Genomic DNA, 19374 nt, shown 5'->3' with positions numbered 1-19374 from the left:
AATCAAATGAAACATGCAGTGTTTATAGGAAAAAATACAAGATAATGATGAAAGAAATCACTGAAAGATGTCATTAGAAATGGCAGAATAAGGAAAACTAACAATTCTCTATGCCATAAAAGAAATAAAAACACTAACAAAGAGTGTCAAATCAACTTCTCTGGAAATCTATAAGTTAAATGAAGTTTTTCAACAATTCAGGGAGTAGGACAGCCCGGGCGGCTCTGCGGTTTAGTGCCACCTTCAGCCTAGGGTGTGATCCTGGAGACCCAGGATTGGATCCCATGTCGGGCTCTCTGTGTGGAGCCTGCTTCTCCCTCTACCTGTGTCTCTGCCTCTCTCTCTCTTTCTCTCTCTCTCTCAAGTAAATAAAATCTTCAGAAAAAATTCAGGGAGTATCTTTTTTTTAATGTCTGAATATCAGTAAGAATAGCATGTCTTTGTGGCATTTTAACTCTATTCCCATCCTTGTCTCTGCCACTCAATGGTAACCTTGGAAATAAACGCCTATTATCACAGTGAAAAGCAGCAGCCTAGTAGCCACTGAAGATATTAGAATGACACTGGAGTTCTTACAAAGCCTCAACCTCAGAAAATTGTCACCATTTAATCTGTTTGGCTGCATCTTATAAAACCCCATGAGCAAGATTTGAACAGACTCAGAGCTTATCCTGAGACAGTCTTTTCTCTGGGGATGTTTGTTGGAAATAATCAGTGGCAACTGCTTAACATTGCAGTTGCCTGAGGCAGTGATAATAGTTGGGGAAACAACAAACAAATCAAAAAAGTTAAATAGAAAAGCTGAAGTATGACATATCCATAGGGGGCTTTGCAAAGCTTTGAAATATTACTGGAAACCTAGAAGTCCATGCACATTCAAACAGCTATGTGAACACCCAAGTGAGACCTGAGAAGGCTCTCCTTGGCCTTCTAGTTCTGCACAAGTAGGAAGTGGTGACTAAAGAAGACAGCTGACTCCCTTACATGTTGGAGGCACACTACAAAACAAATATGAAGCTTTTAGTAAAGACTGAAAAATTTGCTCATTTTAGGAATTTAAGAAATTCTCTTTTCAATCACTTAGCTGAACACTAAGTTAATTGAACAGGTATTTCAATGCCACATATGACACTAATACAGACTTTATGTAATTCATTCAGGAAAGTCACCAAAAAGCAAGCAACAACAAATAGAAACAACACTAAACTGGAAAATGGAAGACTGATTTCCAGATTTGCTATTTTATTTAAAATGTCCAGTTTTTAACAACAACAAAAAACAAGACACATGCTAAAACAAAAACAAAAAGAAACTATAATTGATAGGTTGAACACAGTTGGGGGTGTGGAAGAGTAACCACAGAAACATGGCCAACTTAACCCCATAAAGTAAACTTACTAGACAAAGACTTTAAATTAACTATCTAAAGTATGTTCAAAGAACTAAAGGAAATTATGAGAATGATGCTTCAGCAAATAGAGAATATGAGTAGGGAGAAAAATAAAAATTCACTAGAGGAATTCACCAGCAGAAACAAAGAAGTAGAAGAAAAAATTATGAACATAAAGATAGGTCGACTGAGGTTATCTAGTCTGAGAAAGGGAAAAATAAAATGCAGAAAAATAAACAGAAACTCAGATATCTGTGGGACATCTTCAAGTGCACTAACATAAGAATAATAGGAATCCCAAAAGAAGAGATAGAAAAAGGAGGAAAAAATTTTAAAATAATTACTTAACCTTCCCAAGTGTAATGAATACCATTAATCTACACATTTGAGAAACTCTGAAAATGGATAAATTCAAAGAGATCCACACCAGATATATCATTATCAAACTGTTGGAAAACAGAGAAAGTCATGAAAGCAGAAAAAGAGAAATGACTCCTCTGATACAAAGTATATTCAGTAAGATTAACAACATATTTTTAATATTTATCTATTTTATTTGAGAGAGAGAGAAAACACATGGGGGTAGGGGAAGAGGAAGAGGCAGAAATAGGGAGAGAAGCAGACTCCTTGCTGAACACCGAGCCAAACACAAGGCTCAATCCCATGATCCTGAGATCATGACCTGAGCTGAAATCAAGAGTCCAAGCTTAAACCAACCGAGCTACCTAAGTGCACCAAGATTAACAACATATTTTTAATCAGAAACCATTGGAGGCTAAAAGGCAGTGAGATGACTGATTTAAAACACTAAAAGAAACCATTATTGTCAACTAAATATTTTCTTTCCAGTAAACCTATTCTTCAAAAACGAAGGACATATTAAGACATCCCCAGGTAAAAAAAAAAAAAAAAAAAAAAAAAAAGGAAAGAATTGTGACTAGTAGACCTGCTTCATAAAAACTACTAAAGTGAGCTTTTATGCTGAAATAAAAGGACACTAGACGGTAACTCTAATGCACCTGAAGAAATGAAGAATCTCTTTTTTTAGTAAATATTTTATTCACTCATTCATTCATTCATTCATGAGAAACACAGAGAGAGGAAGAGAGAGACAGAGATAGGGGAAGCAGGCTCCATGCAAGGAACCCAAGGTGGGACTTGATCCCAGGGCTCCAGGATCACTCCCTGAGCTGAAGGCAGACACTCAACCACTGACTACTCAGGAGTCCCAATAAATAGTCCTTTTACAGTAACTACAAAGATAAATATAAAAGAGAAGATAAATGCATTTTTTCATAATTATTTTTACTTTTCTTGATTTAAAAAAACTGCATAAAATAATAATTATAAATCTGTGTTGGGGCACCTGGGCAGCTCAGTCAGTTAAGTGTCTAACTCTTGATTTCAGCTCAGGTCATGGTCTCAGGATCTTGAGGTGGAGCCCTACATCAGGCTCTGTGCTAAGAGTAAAGCCTGCTAAGAGCCTCTCTCTCCCTCTCCTTCTGTCTCTCTGCTTATGCTTTCTCTCTTTTAAAACAAACAAACAAAAACAAATAAATCTGTGTTAAGGGCCATCTAATACCACAATTTGAATGACAATGCAAAGGGGGAGGGAAACAAAAGTAAATAGGTACAAAGTTTTTGTATACTGTTGAAATTAAGTTAGTATTATTAGAAATAGACTGTTAGAAGATATTAAGTGTAATACCCTGGGAAACTACTAACAAGATAATGAATACAGTAAAAGAAATGACAAGGGGGTTAAAATACTACAGTCAAAAATACCGACATAAAAAAAGCAGTAATGGAGAAATAGAGGAACAAAAAGCCATATAGAAAACAAATATCTCAACTACCTTATCAATAATTACATTAAATGTAAATGGTGTAAACATCCCCCAGATAAGTAGATATTGGGAGAATAGGGACAAAAACACAATTATGATCCAACTATATGCATTCTATGAGAGACAAACTTGAAGAAACAAATGGGTTGAAAGTTAGAAGATAAAAAAAAGACATACCACATAAACTATAACCAAACACATTCTCAATAACCAATGGATCAAAGAATAAATCACACAGAAAAAACTAGAAAATACTTTAAGACAAATGAAAATAAACATATGACATATCACACTTCATGAGTTTCAGATAAAGTGATGCTTAAAGTGAAATACAGCTATAAATATCTATATTAAGGAAGAACTCAATCAAATCAAAGACCTAATATCCTGCCTTAAGAAACTAGAAAAAAAGAGAAAACTCCACCCAAAGCAAGCAGAAAGATTATAAAGATTAGAGTAGATATAAGAAAAATAGAAAATAGAAAAACAATAGGAAAAGCCAACAAAATCAAAAGTTTAGTCTTTGAAATGATTAGCAAATCTGACAAACATTTAGCTAGACTGACCAAGAAAAAAAAGGAGAGAAGAGTCTGATTACTAAAATCAAGAATGAAAGAAGGAACATTACAACTGACCTCACAGACATGAAAAGGTAATAGGTTTGTAGGTAATCCTATAAACAACTGTATCCTAACAATTAGATAACCTAGATAAACAAATTCCTAGAAAGGTAAAAACTACTGAAACTGACTCAAGAAGAAATAGGCAATCTGAATAGAGTGTTAAGAAGCAAAGAAAATAAATAAGTAATTAAAAAATTATCCACAAAGAAAACCCAGGATCTGATGCCCTCACTAGTGAATTCTTCTAAACATTTAAAGAAGGAATAGCACCAATCCCTCACAACCTGTTCTAAAAAGAGAAGATGAAGAAATACTTCTCAAATCATTCACAGAATGAGCTGACTCTATGATGTCATCTTATTCTGATACCAAAACCAAAAAAGACATCACAAGAAAAGAAAGTTACAAGTCAATATGTTTTATGAACATAGAGGCAAAATCTACAATAGAATACTAGTAAACCAAATCCAGCACCACAAATAAAAAGATTATTTACCATAAGCAAGTGAGATTTATACCAGAGATATAAAACTAGTTCAATATGTGACTATTAAATAATGCACATTATTGATAGAATAAAGGATAAAAAAACAACTGATCCTCTCCATAGATGCAGGAAAAGCATTTACCAAATTCCAATACTATTTCGTTATATTTATCAATATCAATGTATTTAAATAATCTCTACAACAATACTATTTCATTATAAAAACAAACTACGAAAGAAGGGAACTTCCTCATCTAATAAAGGGTATTTATTAAAAGCTATAGCTAACATTACATTTAATGGTGAAAAACTCTACAGTCAGGAACAAGACACAGAGTCTTCTTTTGCCACTTGTATTCAGCATTGTTCTGGACATACTAGCCAAGGCAATTAAGTAAGAAAAATAAATTTTCCAGATTAGAAAGGCAAAAGTAAAACAAATGTGTACAAGGAGACAATTTTATAAATTATAAAAAGAGATAAAACCTAACTGCCACCTTAGGAATAAATAATACATGCTTTTATTCATAAAATAAGATATAAATAATGAAACTAAAATAAATAAACCGACCTCAAGTAATTCCTAGAAACAATTTTTGTGCAAAAATCAAGTTGAAAATACAATAAGTCATTCATTTTAACAAAATGAAGATATTAGCCAATATTATATTACTTAAAGATCCTTAAATGCATATTAGTTTGAACTATTTGAAATAGTTAATATCTAGACATTTTTAACATACAAAAATGGCAATTTTATATGAATCAACCTTATAATAAAAGCATAAAAACATACATGAGAATGATAAATGTAAATACAGAATAGGAAAGGAGATCTTTAAGAATCTTTAAAAATTGTTTAAATACATTTTGAAATTTCAATGTTATAAATGTCCCTTGCCTGGAAAAATCACTGATGTAAAGAAAATTGGGTATTTCTAAGTTATTTTAGAAAGCTAGATGCTACTATAAATGCTAAAGCCAGATCTAGTATGATATCATCATAAGCATCTTCATTTTTGAAAATAACAGGACTTAAAGAATAAACATTTTGACACTATCAATAGACTCATATATGTAAAAAAAAAACACACAAACTCTCAGTGTTTTATAATAAAAACAAATGTGTCCTTTCAATAAATACTTAGATAATGACCTTTCATCATTTCTATCAAGAATTCAAATTGAAAACAAAGACATGCATGAAGGGATCAGGTTAATTATGTGATCTCTATTTACTTCAGTGTGACACTGAAGAAAACATTATACTCAAAAACAAATCATAAAAATCTAGAACTTCAAAATATGATGGTTCTAGAATAGAGCATCAAAATAGCTTGCTCATTTATTTACTTTTTTTTTTTTTTTAATTCTCGAAATGGTATGGGCCTCATGCCAAAAAAACTAGAATGTGTTTTCTGGTTTTGGTGTTATTGTTAATGTTGTTTTTAGGCATCAACAGCAAAGGTAAGACTGTATTTCCATTGTTTTGGAACCATAAGAAGGAAATAAAGCTCCAAATGAAACTACTATTGCAAACAAAAATTACAAAAAAACACAAGCATTCAATGTACAGTCATATACAATTAATACAGGTATTATTATACAAATGTACAATACATGTACTATTATAAAATTTCTTGAATTAAGAAAATTTGAAAATTTACCTCCAGAATCATTATTTAAGTCAGTAAAAAGGAAGTTGTTATCCTGAAGAATCAACAGATGGCCATAAAAAATTCAAAAGTAGTAAACAACCACCAGAAAACAGAAGCTTATGTTATGCTCATTTCATCCAATTACTTTCCTTCTCTTCAGAACCAGCTTTCTCCAATATCAACATTCAAAGCCTCCTTTTCCTTATCACTCAGTTTCATTATAAATGATCTACATTCCCTTTTCTCAATCCCTAGACCAAAAGTACCCTCTTGATAGCCACCGTAGGTGTGATATTCAGTTTTAAAACTTCTTCTCCTTAATGCTGTTTAATATTATTGAAGAACACCTTGAAATGTTCTTCACTTGTCTTCTAATATCATAACCCTTATAGACTACATCTGCACTCCTCAGCTGCCTCTCCTATTTATCCCCATCCTCCAACCTTCTATCTTAGCTTTCCTTTTTTTTTTTAACATTTCTCTCCTTCAAGAATTTTGTCTGCTTCTAGAACTTCAAAAATAACCTCTATAAGGAATATTCCTACCTCTGTATCATTAACCTCTATAAGGAATATTCTTACCTCTGTATCATTAGCCTAAATCAATCCTCAAATCCACTCTCTTGTTTCAAATGACCTTATGTCATTTCTACTTGGATATCCTTTTCTATCTCATATAATCAATGCTCATTCCCCTAAGCTTACTCGCTATGCTCTCCCTTCTCTCATTTCCTTCCCTCCATTAACCTTTCCCTCTTTTTCTTCTTCTCCCTTCCTCCTCCCCACCTCACATATGCACCCATGTACACATAAAGTTCTTTTATCCCCAATATTTCTTTTTATGATATATTTTGGACTCTTCCTTTAACTGCAGTGCCTGCTCAACTACTACTTTGCAATATTTTCCATTCTAATGAACAAAGTAAGTTCATTAGATATCACTTTTGGAACACTACCAAAGAGGTAAGGCTTGCAGACAACTTAAGCTGTACCCATACATTCTACACATTAGATCCTCCTAATTCATTCATTTATTAAGCCAACAGCAAATATTTATTGAATGCTACCATGTGACATGCAATCTTCTAGGCTCTTACACTGTTCACATTAGTGGACAATGTAAACAAAAAAAAAATCCCTGTCTTCACAGAATTTACATTCTTGAGGACAAAATACACATACAGAATAAAAATAATAAGTAACTCATATAATATGTTAAAATAGTAAGTGCATGGGGGAAATAAAAGAGCAGTATAATGAGGGCCAAAAGTGGGAAACTGGTACTTGCAATTTTAAACAGGGTAGTAGAGAAGATTTCATGAAGGTGATATGTGAGCAGATATCTCCCCAAATAAGAGAGGGATTCAGCCCTGTGGATACCAGGAGGTAAAGACTTGCAGACCAAAGGAATAGTGAATACTGCAAAAACCCTAAGACAGAAGTGTGCTTCACACATTTAAGTAACACCAACAAGACCAGTTTTGGTAAAACAAAGTAAACTAAAGAAATGATAGTAATAATAAAGCCAAAGAAGTAAATGCAGTCAGATCATGTAGGTCTTATAGGCCATTTAAAAAATGGTGGCTTTCACTCTGGGGAGGTAGGGAAATAACAGAGCATTTTAAACAGAGAGGTAATGTGATCTGACTCATGTGTAATAGAACAACCCTGGCTACTGTGTTGAGAATAAAGTGGGGGCCCAAGGTAGAAGGAGTTAAAATACTTTGCAATAATCTAGGCAAAAGCAGTAACCGTGTCCAGGACTTGGATGATTCTAGTAGAGGTGATAAGAAGGAATCAAAATCTGGACATATTTTGAAGGTAACAACAGGACTCTTCTGACACATCATATGTCAAATGTGAGAAGAATTGGCAAGGATGACTCTAATCTTTTGTTCTGAGTTAGGGAAAAAATGAAATTGTCCTTACCTAAGAGAGGGAGGATTATGGAAGAAACAATGTGTGATCCCTCAAAGTGAGGGATCTAAAACATCAGAAGTCCGGTTTCAGAAAAAAAAATAAATTTGAGATATAAATTAAGCATCTAAATGGAGATTTTAGATAGCCTGATGTAGCAGTCAAGAACCTAGGAAAGAGCTGAGGGAAGGGGGGAAGGTAGATTTCAATTTAGAATTCAAGCCATTTAGATGGTATTTAAAACTGCGAATCTGGAGGTAATGCTTAAGAGAATGTATGTATAGAGACTTGGGAAGAGAATCAAGGTGTGAGGCCTGGGATACCAATATTAAGAAGTCAATTGGATAAAGAAGAAGCAGGAAATCAAACTGAGAAGTAGCAACTAGGAATTCAGAGGCAAGCCAGGAGATAATGCAGTCTTAGATGCCTAGTGAAGAAAGTATAACAAGGAAGGAGTGATCTCAACTCATTAAATGATGTTGATGGGCCAAATAGGATAAAGACGTGAAATTAACTATTAGTTTATGATGTGAAGGTCAGTAGAGATTTGACAGGTATAGTTTATAGTGGTGAGCTAAAGCCTGACTGTAGACAGCTGAACTAGAAAAGAATTAAAGACAGATATCATTCACAAAATCTTGAGTTTGGCTTAAAAAGAGAAGAAACAAAACGGTGTCTGGTGGAGGAAGTGAGAGTCAAGAAAAAAAATTAATGGAAGAATAACCACATATCTGTATGCCCTTAAAATATTCCATTAATACTAGAAAAGTTCCAAAATAGTAGCAAATATAAGAATAATCTGGAAATGTTGAGAAAATTATATTGATAAGATCTAGCTTATATGACACAGATGAGTAAATATAGCAGTGGAATTTATAGAAGTTTTTTATGACTTATTGTAATTTCATAGTGAAGTGGAAGGTAATAATCAGCTAAGAGTCAAAATAAGAAGTACAGTTGAGGAAAGAACAAAATGTGTACAGAGTTATCATAAGACAGGGAAAGTAAATAGATAAAGGAAATATGGAATGATTCTAAGGCAGCATCAGGGGTTCATATGAGGTTTATGGTCATAAATGTTAAGTGAGACAAGTCATTCTGATTGGGTATATTTACAGTGGCATTGCCACAATAACACTAGTAAACAAGGGGGAAAAAAGGCAGAGGAGCTAAGGTGTGTGTGAGGAAGTGATTTTAATATTTGACCATGAAACTTAAACTTAGTAAGATCAAAGGAATGATGGACCCTGGAAAGTTGTTTAGGTCAATTGATTAAAGATCCCCAATGTATTGAAGGATTACTGGGTTCAGGGCAGTGGGTGCAAGCTGATAAATACTAAATTTTCTGTCATATACCTGACAGAAAAAGGAAATGCAAGAAGTTTATATGATAAAATACAAAGTGATTAAAAGATTGCTTCTGGACAAAGGAAGCTCTATGAGACACTGACATGAAAGTATGGATGTTGCTCCGTATAAGCCACATGGTTGCTAGTGAGATGCATCTCTGCATCTACTACTGCAATGCAATCTGCTACATTTGTAACAACAACAACAACAACAAAAATGTGAGGAATCCTCAACATCTTTCAGCTTTAAATACTGGCAGATTTCATTGAAGAGAATTCAGGCAAACCAAAGAAAACAGATGTAAAAGTAAAAAAGCCAGAGGTTAAGTTAGGTCCCATAAAGGCCAAAAAAACTGCAGAAAAAAGTTAAAAGTGATAACTATAAATTCAATGCCTAAATCCCACCCAAACAATCCTTGAGGCTAAGTATGGGTAGCTTCTTTGTCCAGAGAGCCAGAGACCAGCCCTAGCTAAGAGAGCCTAGCAGACAGAAGAGTTAAAGTGGAGAGTTATACAAAGAAAGAAAAGAGCCACATATTAGATGTTACAGTAATGGCTAGACTTCAACTTTGGATCAAGACCTAGAAATTTGCAAGGGACCATCACTTTGCTATCAACCCAACAACCAAAATATGCCCAATAAGCTATGAAATCATGTTTCAAGCCATTAGAAAGTAGAGGGCAGAAAGAAATCTAAATCAATTAAAGTCTACAAAGTAACGAGATTTTCACAGGAGAGATGGGACCCAGGACTGCTTGTCTCCCTAAGAGAAAGCGAGAGGTGAGAGAGTCAGCCATACTTGGCTGGATCGACAGCTTAGGATTCCAAAGAGCCCAACTACAACTGTGACTCTGCACCCAACCTGATTCTATCCTCAAACACCTGGAACCAGTGGTGGATGACATAATATTGAAATTGTAATAAAGTCCACATTCAGATCAACTTCAAATCAGTTTCATGCTGTTCCTCCCCAACTCATTTTCCTCCAACACATGCATTCTCATTCTCTCTCTCTCTCTCTCTCTACCTGAGAAAACCAGCAGGGCTGTTTTCTCTAAAGGTAAATATTTTTCACTGTATTTCCAGCTCTATATGCAAAATGTCTAGCACACAACAAAAATATTTTCAGACACATGAAGAAAATGTGGCCCATTGATTGTTAAGAGAGAAAACCATCAATAGGGGGTGATGCAGACATGGTCCAGACACTGGAATTATCAAAAAAGGATTTGAAAATACCTAAGACAAAAATACTAAAAGATCTAGTGAAGTGGAGGCTGACAACATGTATGAATAGATGGAGGAAACTTGCACAGAGAGATAGCATCTGCAAAAAAGTAGCCAAGTAGGAATGCTAGAAATGAAAATTATGATAATAAAAATGAAGAATTTTCTACATAGGCTTAACAGCAATCTAGATAAAAAAGAAAAATGATCAGTGCATTTCAAGACAGGGCAACAGATGTATGCAAAGCAAAACACCAAGACTAAAGAGTAGGGAAAACAAAAACAAATAAACAAAAATGCTCGTGGAATGATATCCAGTGCTCTGAAATAAATGTATTTGAAGTCCAAAAGGAAAAGGAGAAAGAAGATGCAAAAAAGGAAAGAAGTTTCAAGAGGTAATTATCAAGAACTTTCAAAAGTAATGAAAACATTATTTTACACATCCAGGAGTCTGATCAAACCTCATCCGGGGTAAATGTAAGAAAAACTACATATATGCACAACTTAGTCAAACTGTTAATATCAAAGAGAAAATCTTAAGAGCAGCAAGAGAAAAACAACATACCACATACAAGGAAACATTGAGAGGAATCGTGGCTGATTTCTCACCAGAAAAAAAAAAAATGAAGCCTAAAAGGCAGTAAGTCAAAATTCTTTAAAGTGTTGAAGAAAATAAGAATTCTACATCTAGTGAAAATATCCTTCAAAACAGAGATTAAAAAAAATAAAAAAACAGAGATAAATTAAAGACATTTTCACAAAAGTTGAGTTTATTTCCCTCCAACTAAATTATGAACAATGGAAAAGGAAGCTCTTCAGGGTGAGGAAAAATAACAGCAGGTAGAACACAGGGTTTGCAGGAAACAAAGAAGCATATCAGAGAGGGCTAATCTTTAAAGAGAAAAAGAAATTATTTCATGGGGTTTACCTACACAAAATATGGCACTTTCAAACATCTAGCACATCATTACTCTAAATTTAACATTTTATCCCTCCTCACCCCAGGAAAATTTTGACTTTGAGCCAAAAAATCAAATCTTGTTAATGACATCATTTAAAAATACCGAAGTTTCACAAAATCAGTAAACTTGATGCCTAAATTAACAATATTAACTTTAATATTTATGACAGTAACATTTTATACAGTACCTAACATGAACCAAGTAAATAGTATTTGTAAGTTTTACAAGTACCTTGAAAACTATGTACACACACGACAAATTAGAAAAATTAGGAAGGCAAATCAGGAAATTGGATTGGGAAGTAAAATTCTTTGCCAAAGTCACTTGGCTTTTAAGAAGCAGAGCTGGGATTCAGACCCAAATCTGATTCTATATCTCATGCCTTGCTTCTTAGGCACTAATTATTACAGCAATAATAATTTGTATGTAAAATAACTAAATGTCTGGTGTAGATTTCTGGTTTGTTGACCCATTTTCAATTTAGAGTGTGTTATATCGCACACTCTTGCTTTCTCGTGTAATTACACATCATGACTCTATTGTCATGTCTCTACAAATAGACATATTTCCTTTCTCTTAGTTGTGCATACTTTCCCATTGTAGGTATAACCTGAAATTTGTTTAATCAACTCCCTTTTGAAATTTTTAATTCATTCCAGTTATTTGCTACTTGAATTCTGCAGTGAGCACTTCTGAGTACATATTTAGGGCCTTCGCTACTTATATTCTTGAGATATATCCTGGAAGTACAATTCTTGTATGAAACAGTGTTCACATTTTTACTTTTCATAGTTTGCCAGATTATCCTAAACCCTTTCCACACTAATAACACTTTTTTATTCCTTGCCAGACTAAATACAAAATAATAGGCATTGCTTGAATTTTAAATTCCATTTATTAGGCAGTTGTTTTCATATTTTCCTTTCGTGATTCTGGCCATGGCATCACACAAATAAAACTCTTCAATATGCCAGGATTGTAGAAACATTTGCCGTCATTTTCCTCTACTACTTCATGATTATATACTTTACTCTTAAATTTTAATTCATGGCAGTATTTATTTAATATGTTTGTAAGGCATATACTGAACTTATCATTTAATTTTTGTAACATTGTTAGCCAACTGTCCTGATTTATTGTTAGATATCTTCTCTAGGACAATCTGAAATACTGCCTTAATCTTTAATCAAACTCCTCTTTACCTATATGTACCTTGTTTCTATACTCCCTTTCCATTCCATTAGCCTGTCTTAATCAATGTCTATACTTTTCTATTTCTTTTTTTAACCTAACTCCAAAAAAAAAATTTCTCCCAGAAAAACTTTATCATAATCTCAACTATAAGGAAAATGTTCGATGTTTCAATATTTTCCTCTCCTATCCTCTACACTTAGCTGAGCTTACACATGTTTACCTATGGGATGCCAGCAGAAGTTAAAAGTAGCATTTCAACTAAAGAATAAAAATCAAGCAGGTTACTTAAAACATAATACACAGTAGAAAACATGGAAGGGAAAGGAAGTTGGAGTTAGCTTTATTTTTTTTCATCTATAAATTAGATTTTATTTTATTATTATTTTTTGCATATATATTTTATTGGAGTTCGAGTTGCCAACATATAGTATCACACCCAATGCTCATCCCATCAAGTGCCCCCCTCAGTGCCAGTCACCCCATCCACCCATCCACCTCCCCTTGAACCCTCTTGCACTGTTGGTGGGAACGTGATCTGGTACAGCCACTCTGGAAAACTGTGTAGAGGTTCCTCAAAGAGTTAAATATAGACCTATCCAATGACCCAGCAATTGCACTGCTGGGGATTTACCCCAAAGATGCAGATGCAGTGAAAAGCCAAGACACCTGCACCTCAATGTTTATAGCAGCCATGTCAACAATAGCCAAGCTATGGAAGGAGCCTCAGTGTCTATCGAAAGATGAATGGATAAAGAAGATGTGGTCTATATATACAATGGAGTTCGCTTTAGATGATTATTCTTTTCTTCCCTGTGTATTCACTTTCACAGATAAACAAGAAAACTTTATTGATTCTTTAATATCCAATTACTTTCCTAAGAAAGTGCTTCATACTTTTAAATGCATAATATAGGGAAATTAGAACTCTGTTGATAAATGAGTTCAGAAGTCGCCCTGAAAAGGTTTGATTCACACAATTTTATAATTTTAAACCCAAAATTTGGGGATCTGTTATAGTTTATAACCACAGTAAAATTAGAGACTTATAATTACATGCCTACTGCCATAACTCATCTAAATGTTATGCCCAACTGGAGGCATTTAAATAAACCCACGCTGGAAGAAAGTACTCGAAGAAGGAACTGACTGACACATATTGGTTGATAGAGATGGTCTAAGGTGTTTATATTTGTATATTAAAAAATCAGCCAGACCAAATCAAATTATCTCATTAGCATACCTATGTTATAGTTATACATGTTCCATTAATATGTATACAGAGGTCAGTGAAAAGCATCCATGTGGGTCATTGATTAATTTCCTAGAGGAGGCAAAGATAAGTCCTGTAGCAAGAGAAAATGTCATTGACAGCATATTTTTTGCATATTTTTTTATTGGAGTTCGACTTGACAAAATATAGTATAACACCCAGTGCTCATCCTGTCAGGCAGCATATTTTTCTAGGAAGTTATGGTAGTTAGAGGTGAGACACTACCTGCCCCCCCCACACACACACACATATACACAAAATACAGCTATGTAGCAAGCCAACCCTCATTTGAAAAGTTGTTGCTTCCTGGGTACAGAAACAGGGAAACAACTTAAGCCCCACCAGAGAAAGAGAGGAAAGACATCTTGATCTCCTATAGGCCTTCATTTGATATGCTTGGGTTTGAGGCAGTGTCTGTTCCAAAGCAGAGACAGCCGGCCGGGCACTGCATGAGAGCACCCTTAATTCAGCTCACAGTAATCTCCTGCACAATTACCTCTCCTGAATGAAACCATCTTGGATATGGACAAAAGTATGGAGGACAGTGACTTAATTTTTTGATTAAAAAAAAGGAGCAAGCGAGAGAAAGAAAATGATTTATAATAAGTCCATGGGAACATTCTGTACCTATCTCTTTTCTGATTAGAGAGGTGGCATGGAGCCTGGCTCATTAGGCAGAAGTAATGAGCCAGTCTATATGCCATCTCTAATTAGAGAAAAGATACAGTAGGTACAACTGTACCTATAAATTGATAGAATAAAGACAAAAAATTATTTTAAAATACCCTTTCCCTTGTAGCACTCTGATGCCCAAATCTTAAGGAGAAAAGTGCAATAAAAACTAATAACAAAATAACATTTGAAATAAACCCTTTTCCAGTGATATGTTTTCTAAACAGAAGTTAAACTATTTTTACATAGTTTAAAAACAAATAATCATACTCAGGCCACACTGTCCTTTTGAAGCATTCATTCAACATTTAGAGTACTGAAGAAGAATAAAAGCAAGTCATTTAAACCCCACAGTGCATAGCGGACTAATTTATAGCACTATCGAATACTTTGAGCAACATTTGGTGCAATAAAACACTTTTAGAAGTACTAATGGGGATTAAATATTGAAATAAGGCTCACAAGATTTAATGTTTTATTAAGAAATCCTGCATACAGGATTCTCCAATACACTAATTACTCAAACCCAGTTTCTAAATATATAGTTACCTTCAATACTTCTTCACGTAAGTGTAGTTTGATCGAGAAGCATATACAAATTAGTGTTATGTCTAGACATTTTGTCTTCTGATCTCTCCAACAATTCTACAGAAAGATATTGTTCCCTCAACTTATAAGAAAATAGATCTTAAAAGAGGTTAATAATAGTTGCCACTCACCGAACATTTACTATAAGATAAGCAACATATTATACCCACATATGATCTCGTATAATTATTATTATATTCTTATGAATTATTTATTAAAACATCATTTCATAGATTTGAAGCTGGAGATTTACAAAGGATACATATATCGTCATTAAAGGCACACAATTGGATTAGATTCAAATCTAAGTTTTCTGACACCAGAGCTAGGAAATTTAACCACAGAGTTTTAGAATATATTTTGAATATCAAAAAATACACATCTTTTTTTCTATAAACTAGATCATGTCTAGATAGCTCAAGCCATAGGGGAACAGAAATTGAAATTTTATGTTACCTCAAAATTAATAGCACCTATAAAAGCTACATGACAATTCCAAAGCCATGACCATTTATGAATTCATTGAAAGTATTTGAAAAAATAGAGTATTTACTATATACAACTGACAGGATTGTGTAACTATTAGAATTAAAATTTGGCAAACTCATTGACCTTAAGATCAATATAAAAATTGATGGTATTTCTGTATAACAGAAACAAAATTAAAAAGGAAGTTCAAAACAAGGCTAAGTATAATCACTCGAAAAAAGAACCAACAAATACATAGAATTAAGTCTTAAAAATGAGCGTGACTTCTGGACAGAAAATTAACAACATTACCGGGGGAAGTTAAGAGATACATTATATTCATGAATTGGAAGATCTGATATCACACCCATTGCCCATTTTCCCAAAATTGAGTTAATGACTTAAATCCCAGCAGAACTTTTGTGAAAATTGTAAAACTGCTTCTAAACTTCATATAAGAGCCAAGACAATAATGAAAGGAAAAAGTTGGAAAATTAAATACTTTCAGATTTTAATATTTTTACAAAATTACAATTATGAAAACTCAATATTTTGACTCAAGTATTGGCAAACAAATCATTGGAACAAAACAGAGAGCTCAGTAACTGACCCATCTTCATATATTCAGGTTTATGATTTGTGACAGTTACCACTCATACAGAGTAGTGAAGAAATTATCTGTTTAATGAAAATTATTCTAGGACAATTCAATATTCAGGTGAGAAATAAAAAATAAATCTTGACCCTTAAACCTCATACTACACCCAAAAATAAATTCAGATAAAAAACAGACCTAACTTGAGAGGTAAAATAATAACATTTCTAAATAAAATATAGGAAGAATAACTCCATGATATCAGGGTTTGGAAAGACTTGCTTAACAGGATGTGAAAAGTACTAAGCATAAAAAAAATTAGCAAATTGGACTTCAATGAAATTAAGAACTTGTTGATCAAAGGTCCCATTGCATTTCCAGCAACCACAATGTGCCAGATTCTGGAAAAATGCTAATACCTTTTATACATAGCCTTGTTTGATCCTCACAACGGAACTGTAATGTCATCATCATCATTTTAAATTTGGAGTAACTAAAAGAATACAAGAACACTAATTCAAAAGGAAATATGCACCCCTATGTTTAAGCAGCATTATTTATAATAGCCAATATATGAAAGCAACACAAGTGTCCATTGATCAATGAATGGATAAAGATTCATTGGATAATGGATAAATATATATATATTAGGGTGGGAAATATATATATATATATATATATATATATATATATAGAGAGAGAGAGAGAGAGAGAGATGATAGACAGATGTGAGATTATACATACATACATACACACACACAACATACATATACACACAATAGAAGACTTTTCAGCCATAAAAAAGAATGAAATCTTGCTATTTGCAATGATGTGGATGGAGCTATAGAATGCCATGCTAAGCAAAATGTATCAACCAGAAAAAGAAAAAATACCCTATTATTTCATTCATGTGGAATTTAAGAAACAAAACAAATAAGCAAAGGTAAGAAAAAAATAAGAGAGGGAGAGACAAATTAAGTAAACTCTTAATTATAGAGAACAAACTGATAGTTCCCAGAGGGGAGGGCATGGGGGGATGAGTTAAATAGGTGATATGGATTAAGGAGCGTACTTATGATGAGCACCCGGTGATGTATGAAAGTGTTGAAGCACTGTACTGTATACCTGAAATTAATATGATGCTTTACGTTAACTAACTAGAATTAAACTAAAAACTTAAAAAATACATAAATTAAATAAATTTGAGGTTACTATATTTTAGAGTCATTGAAAAGTTGTTCCAAGTCCCATGGCTAGTGAGTGGAGATATGGGACTTGAATTCAAGCAGACCAAAGTGTGAGGTTTTAAGGAACTTTACACACAATTGATCAAATGCATATGTAGGTACACATATGTGTGTATATACTAGACAGAGATATAGAAACAGAAGTATATAATATTGACATATATAGTGATTTCTAGCAAATAACTGCTAATAATATTGTAATATTAGGAATAATCTAAATGCTCATCAATAGGAACTTGTTTTAAAGTTCTTGTTACAGCTACCCAATTGTGCACAATGCGGCCATTTTAAATGAGAAGGCATATTAACATGGAATGTTGTCCATAACATTTGGAGGGGAAGTATTTATTTTTAGAGGGCTCAGAGAAAGCATATGTATTATAATTTCATTTTTGGAAAATTATATTTATAACCACATCTCCAGCGATATGTAACAAAATACTGGAAGGGTATAAAAAAAGTTAACTGTATCTATGAAGGTAGAAAAATGTAAAATATTTCCTATTTCATAGAGTTCTGTATTGTGTCTAATAGTTCCTTTTTTAAAGTGTAGGCAGTTAATAGATAATTGTGTTAATTATTTCGAGATAATTCTAAATTCAATTTCTGTTTTTATTCAGGATGTGGTGTATAATATCTTTGAAACCTATATGACCTGATTTTAGGGTGGGAAGATATGAACACCATAAATCCAGCTTATTATTGTTGAATATTATTTTTCAGTCCCTAATATTTTAAATTCTACTTTAAAAATCCAAACAAAAATATTGAGAAAATATAGTTTATGATATTGTTCTTATTTTAAAAATCTATCTTAATAGGTTACAGTTTAATTTTAAAGGATCCCTACTATAGCAGGTTGAATAGTGACCTTCAAAATGTATGTCCACTGGTACCTGGGACTGTGATCTTATTTGGAAATAGGGTCTTTGCATATGTAATGAAGGATCTGGAAGGAAAGCATATAGGATCCAGGTGGGCTTTATAGCTAACCACTAGGCTTCTCAAAAGAGAAGAGAAGGGAAGGGGACACAGAAGAGAAGGTCATGTGAACATGGAGGCGAAGATTGGGTCTGTGCTGCTACAAGCCAAGGAACACTACGGATAGCCAGAAACCACCAGAAAAAGAGGCATATGACTGATTAGAACCTCCAGAAAAAAAAATCAACATTGCCAACCCTTGATTTAAGATTTGTAGGCTCCAGAACTGTGGTTAAGAGGATACATTTCTACTTTATTAAGCTTCTACCCAGTTGCTGCTAATTTGTGGCAACAGTCCTAGAAAACAAATAAACCTAGATATTTTAATATATTATTTTTGACACTTTCTTTAGCAATAATGAAATTGGATAAAATAAAAAATTCTCTGAAATCAGAACCTTACCATTTAAACTCTGTCCTATTTGTGTAGTACCAGAGGCAAAATCTATTATTGAACCACTTAGAGTTCTTGCATCAAATGCTGTATTATCTTCCTCCAAACCATTGATGAAGAAACTGATTTTTGTCTGATGCACCTGCAAGAAATTATCACCATTATTATTTTAATTGCGTGAACTTGTATTTTATAATAACTACATTTCAGCAGTCCATTTCAAGTGAACTCCCTACTTCACTACTTTCTTCAGTTGGAAAGACTGAAAACAACTTATCTTCATGGTTCAATGATATATCTGTGTGTTTACACACCTCGATATAAACCTACATTTTATAGTTTTGTGCTGTGATATTATCTACCAGGGTATTCACAGGTTTACATAATTATTTGTCCCATATATTTAAGCAGCTCTGACTGCCATGCCTTCATAACATTTTTGAGAATATTCTGGTCTATGGCCATACCACCCTGAACGCGCCCGATCTCGTCTGAGAATATTCTG

General features: G+C 33.5%; 1 protein-coding gene across 1 annotated transcript in view; it reads right to left on the bottom strand.

Annotated features, from left to right (window-relative positions):
* Positions 1–19374, bottom strand: part of USH2A (usherin) — a 686930-nt gene that overhangs the window by 626100 nt on the left and 41456 nt on the right. Inside the window, exon 3 of the mRNA XM_055333895.1 lies at positions 18879–19011. Within this exon, the coding sequence (XP_055189870.1) occupies positions 18879–19011 (133 nt within the window). The remainder of the gene's footprint in view (positions 1–18878; positions 19012–19374) is intronic.

This window comes from Nyctereutes procyonoides, unplaced genomic scaffold (assembly GCF_905146905.1).
Source record: "Nyctereutes procyonoides isolate TBG_1078 unplaced genomic scaffold, NYPRO_anot_genome, whole genome shotgun sequence".
NCBI lineage: Eukaryota > Metazoa > Chordata > Mammalia > Carnivora > Canidae > Nyctereutes > Nyctereutes procyonoides.
Note: the sequence above shows the minus strand (reverse complement) of the source record. Positions and strands in the feature narration are given on the sequence as shown.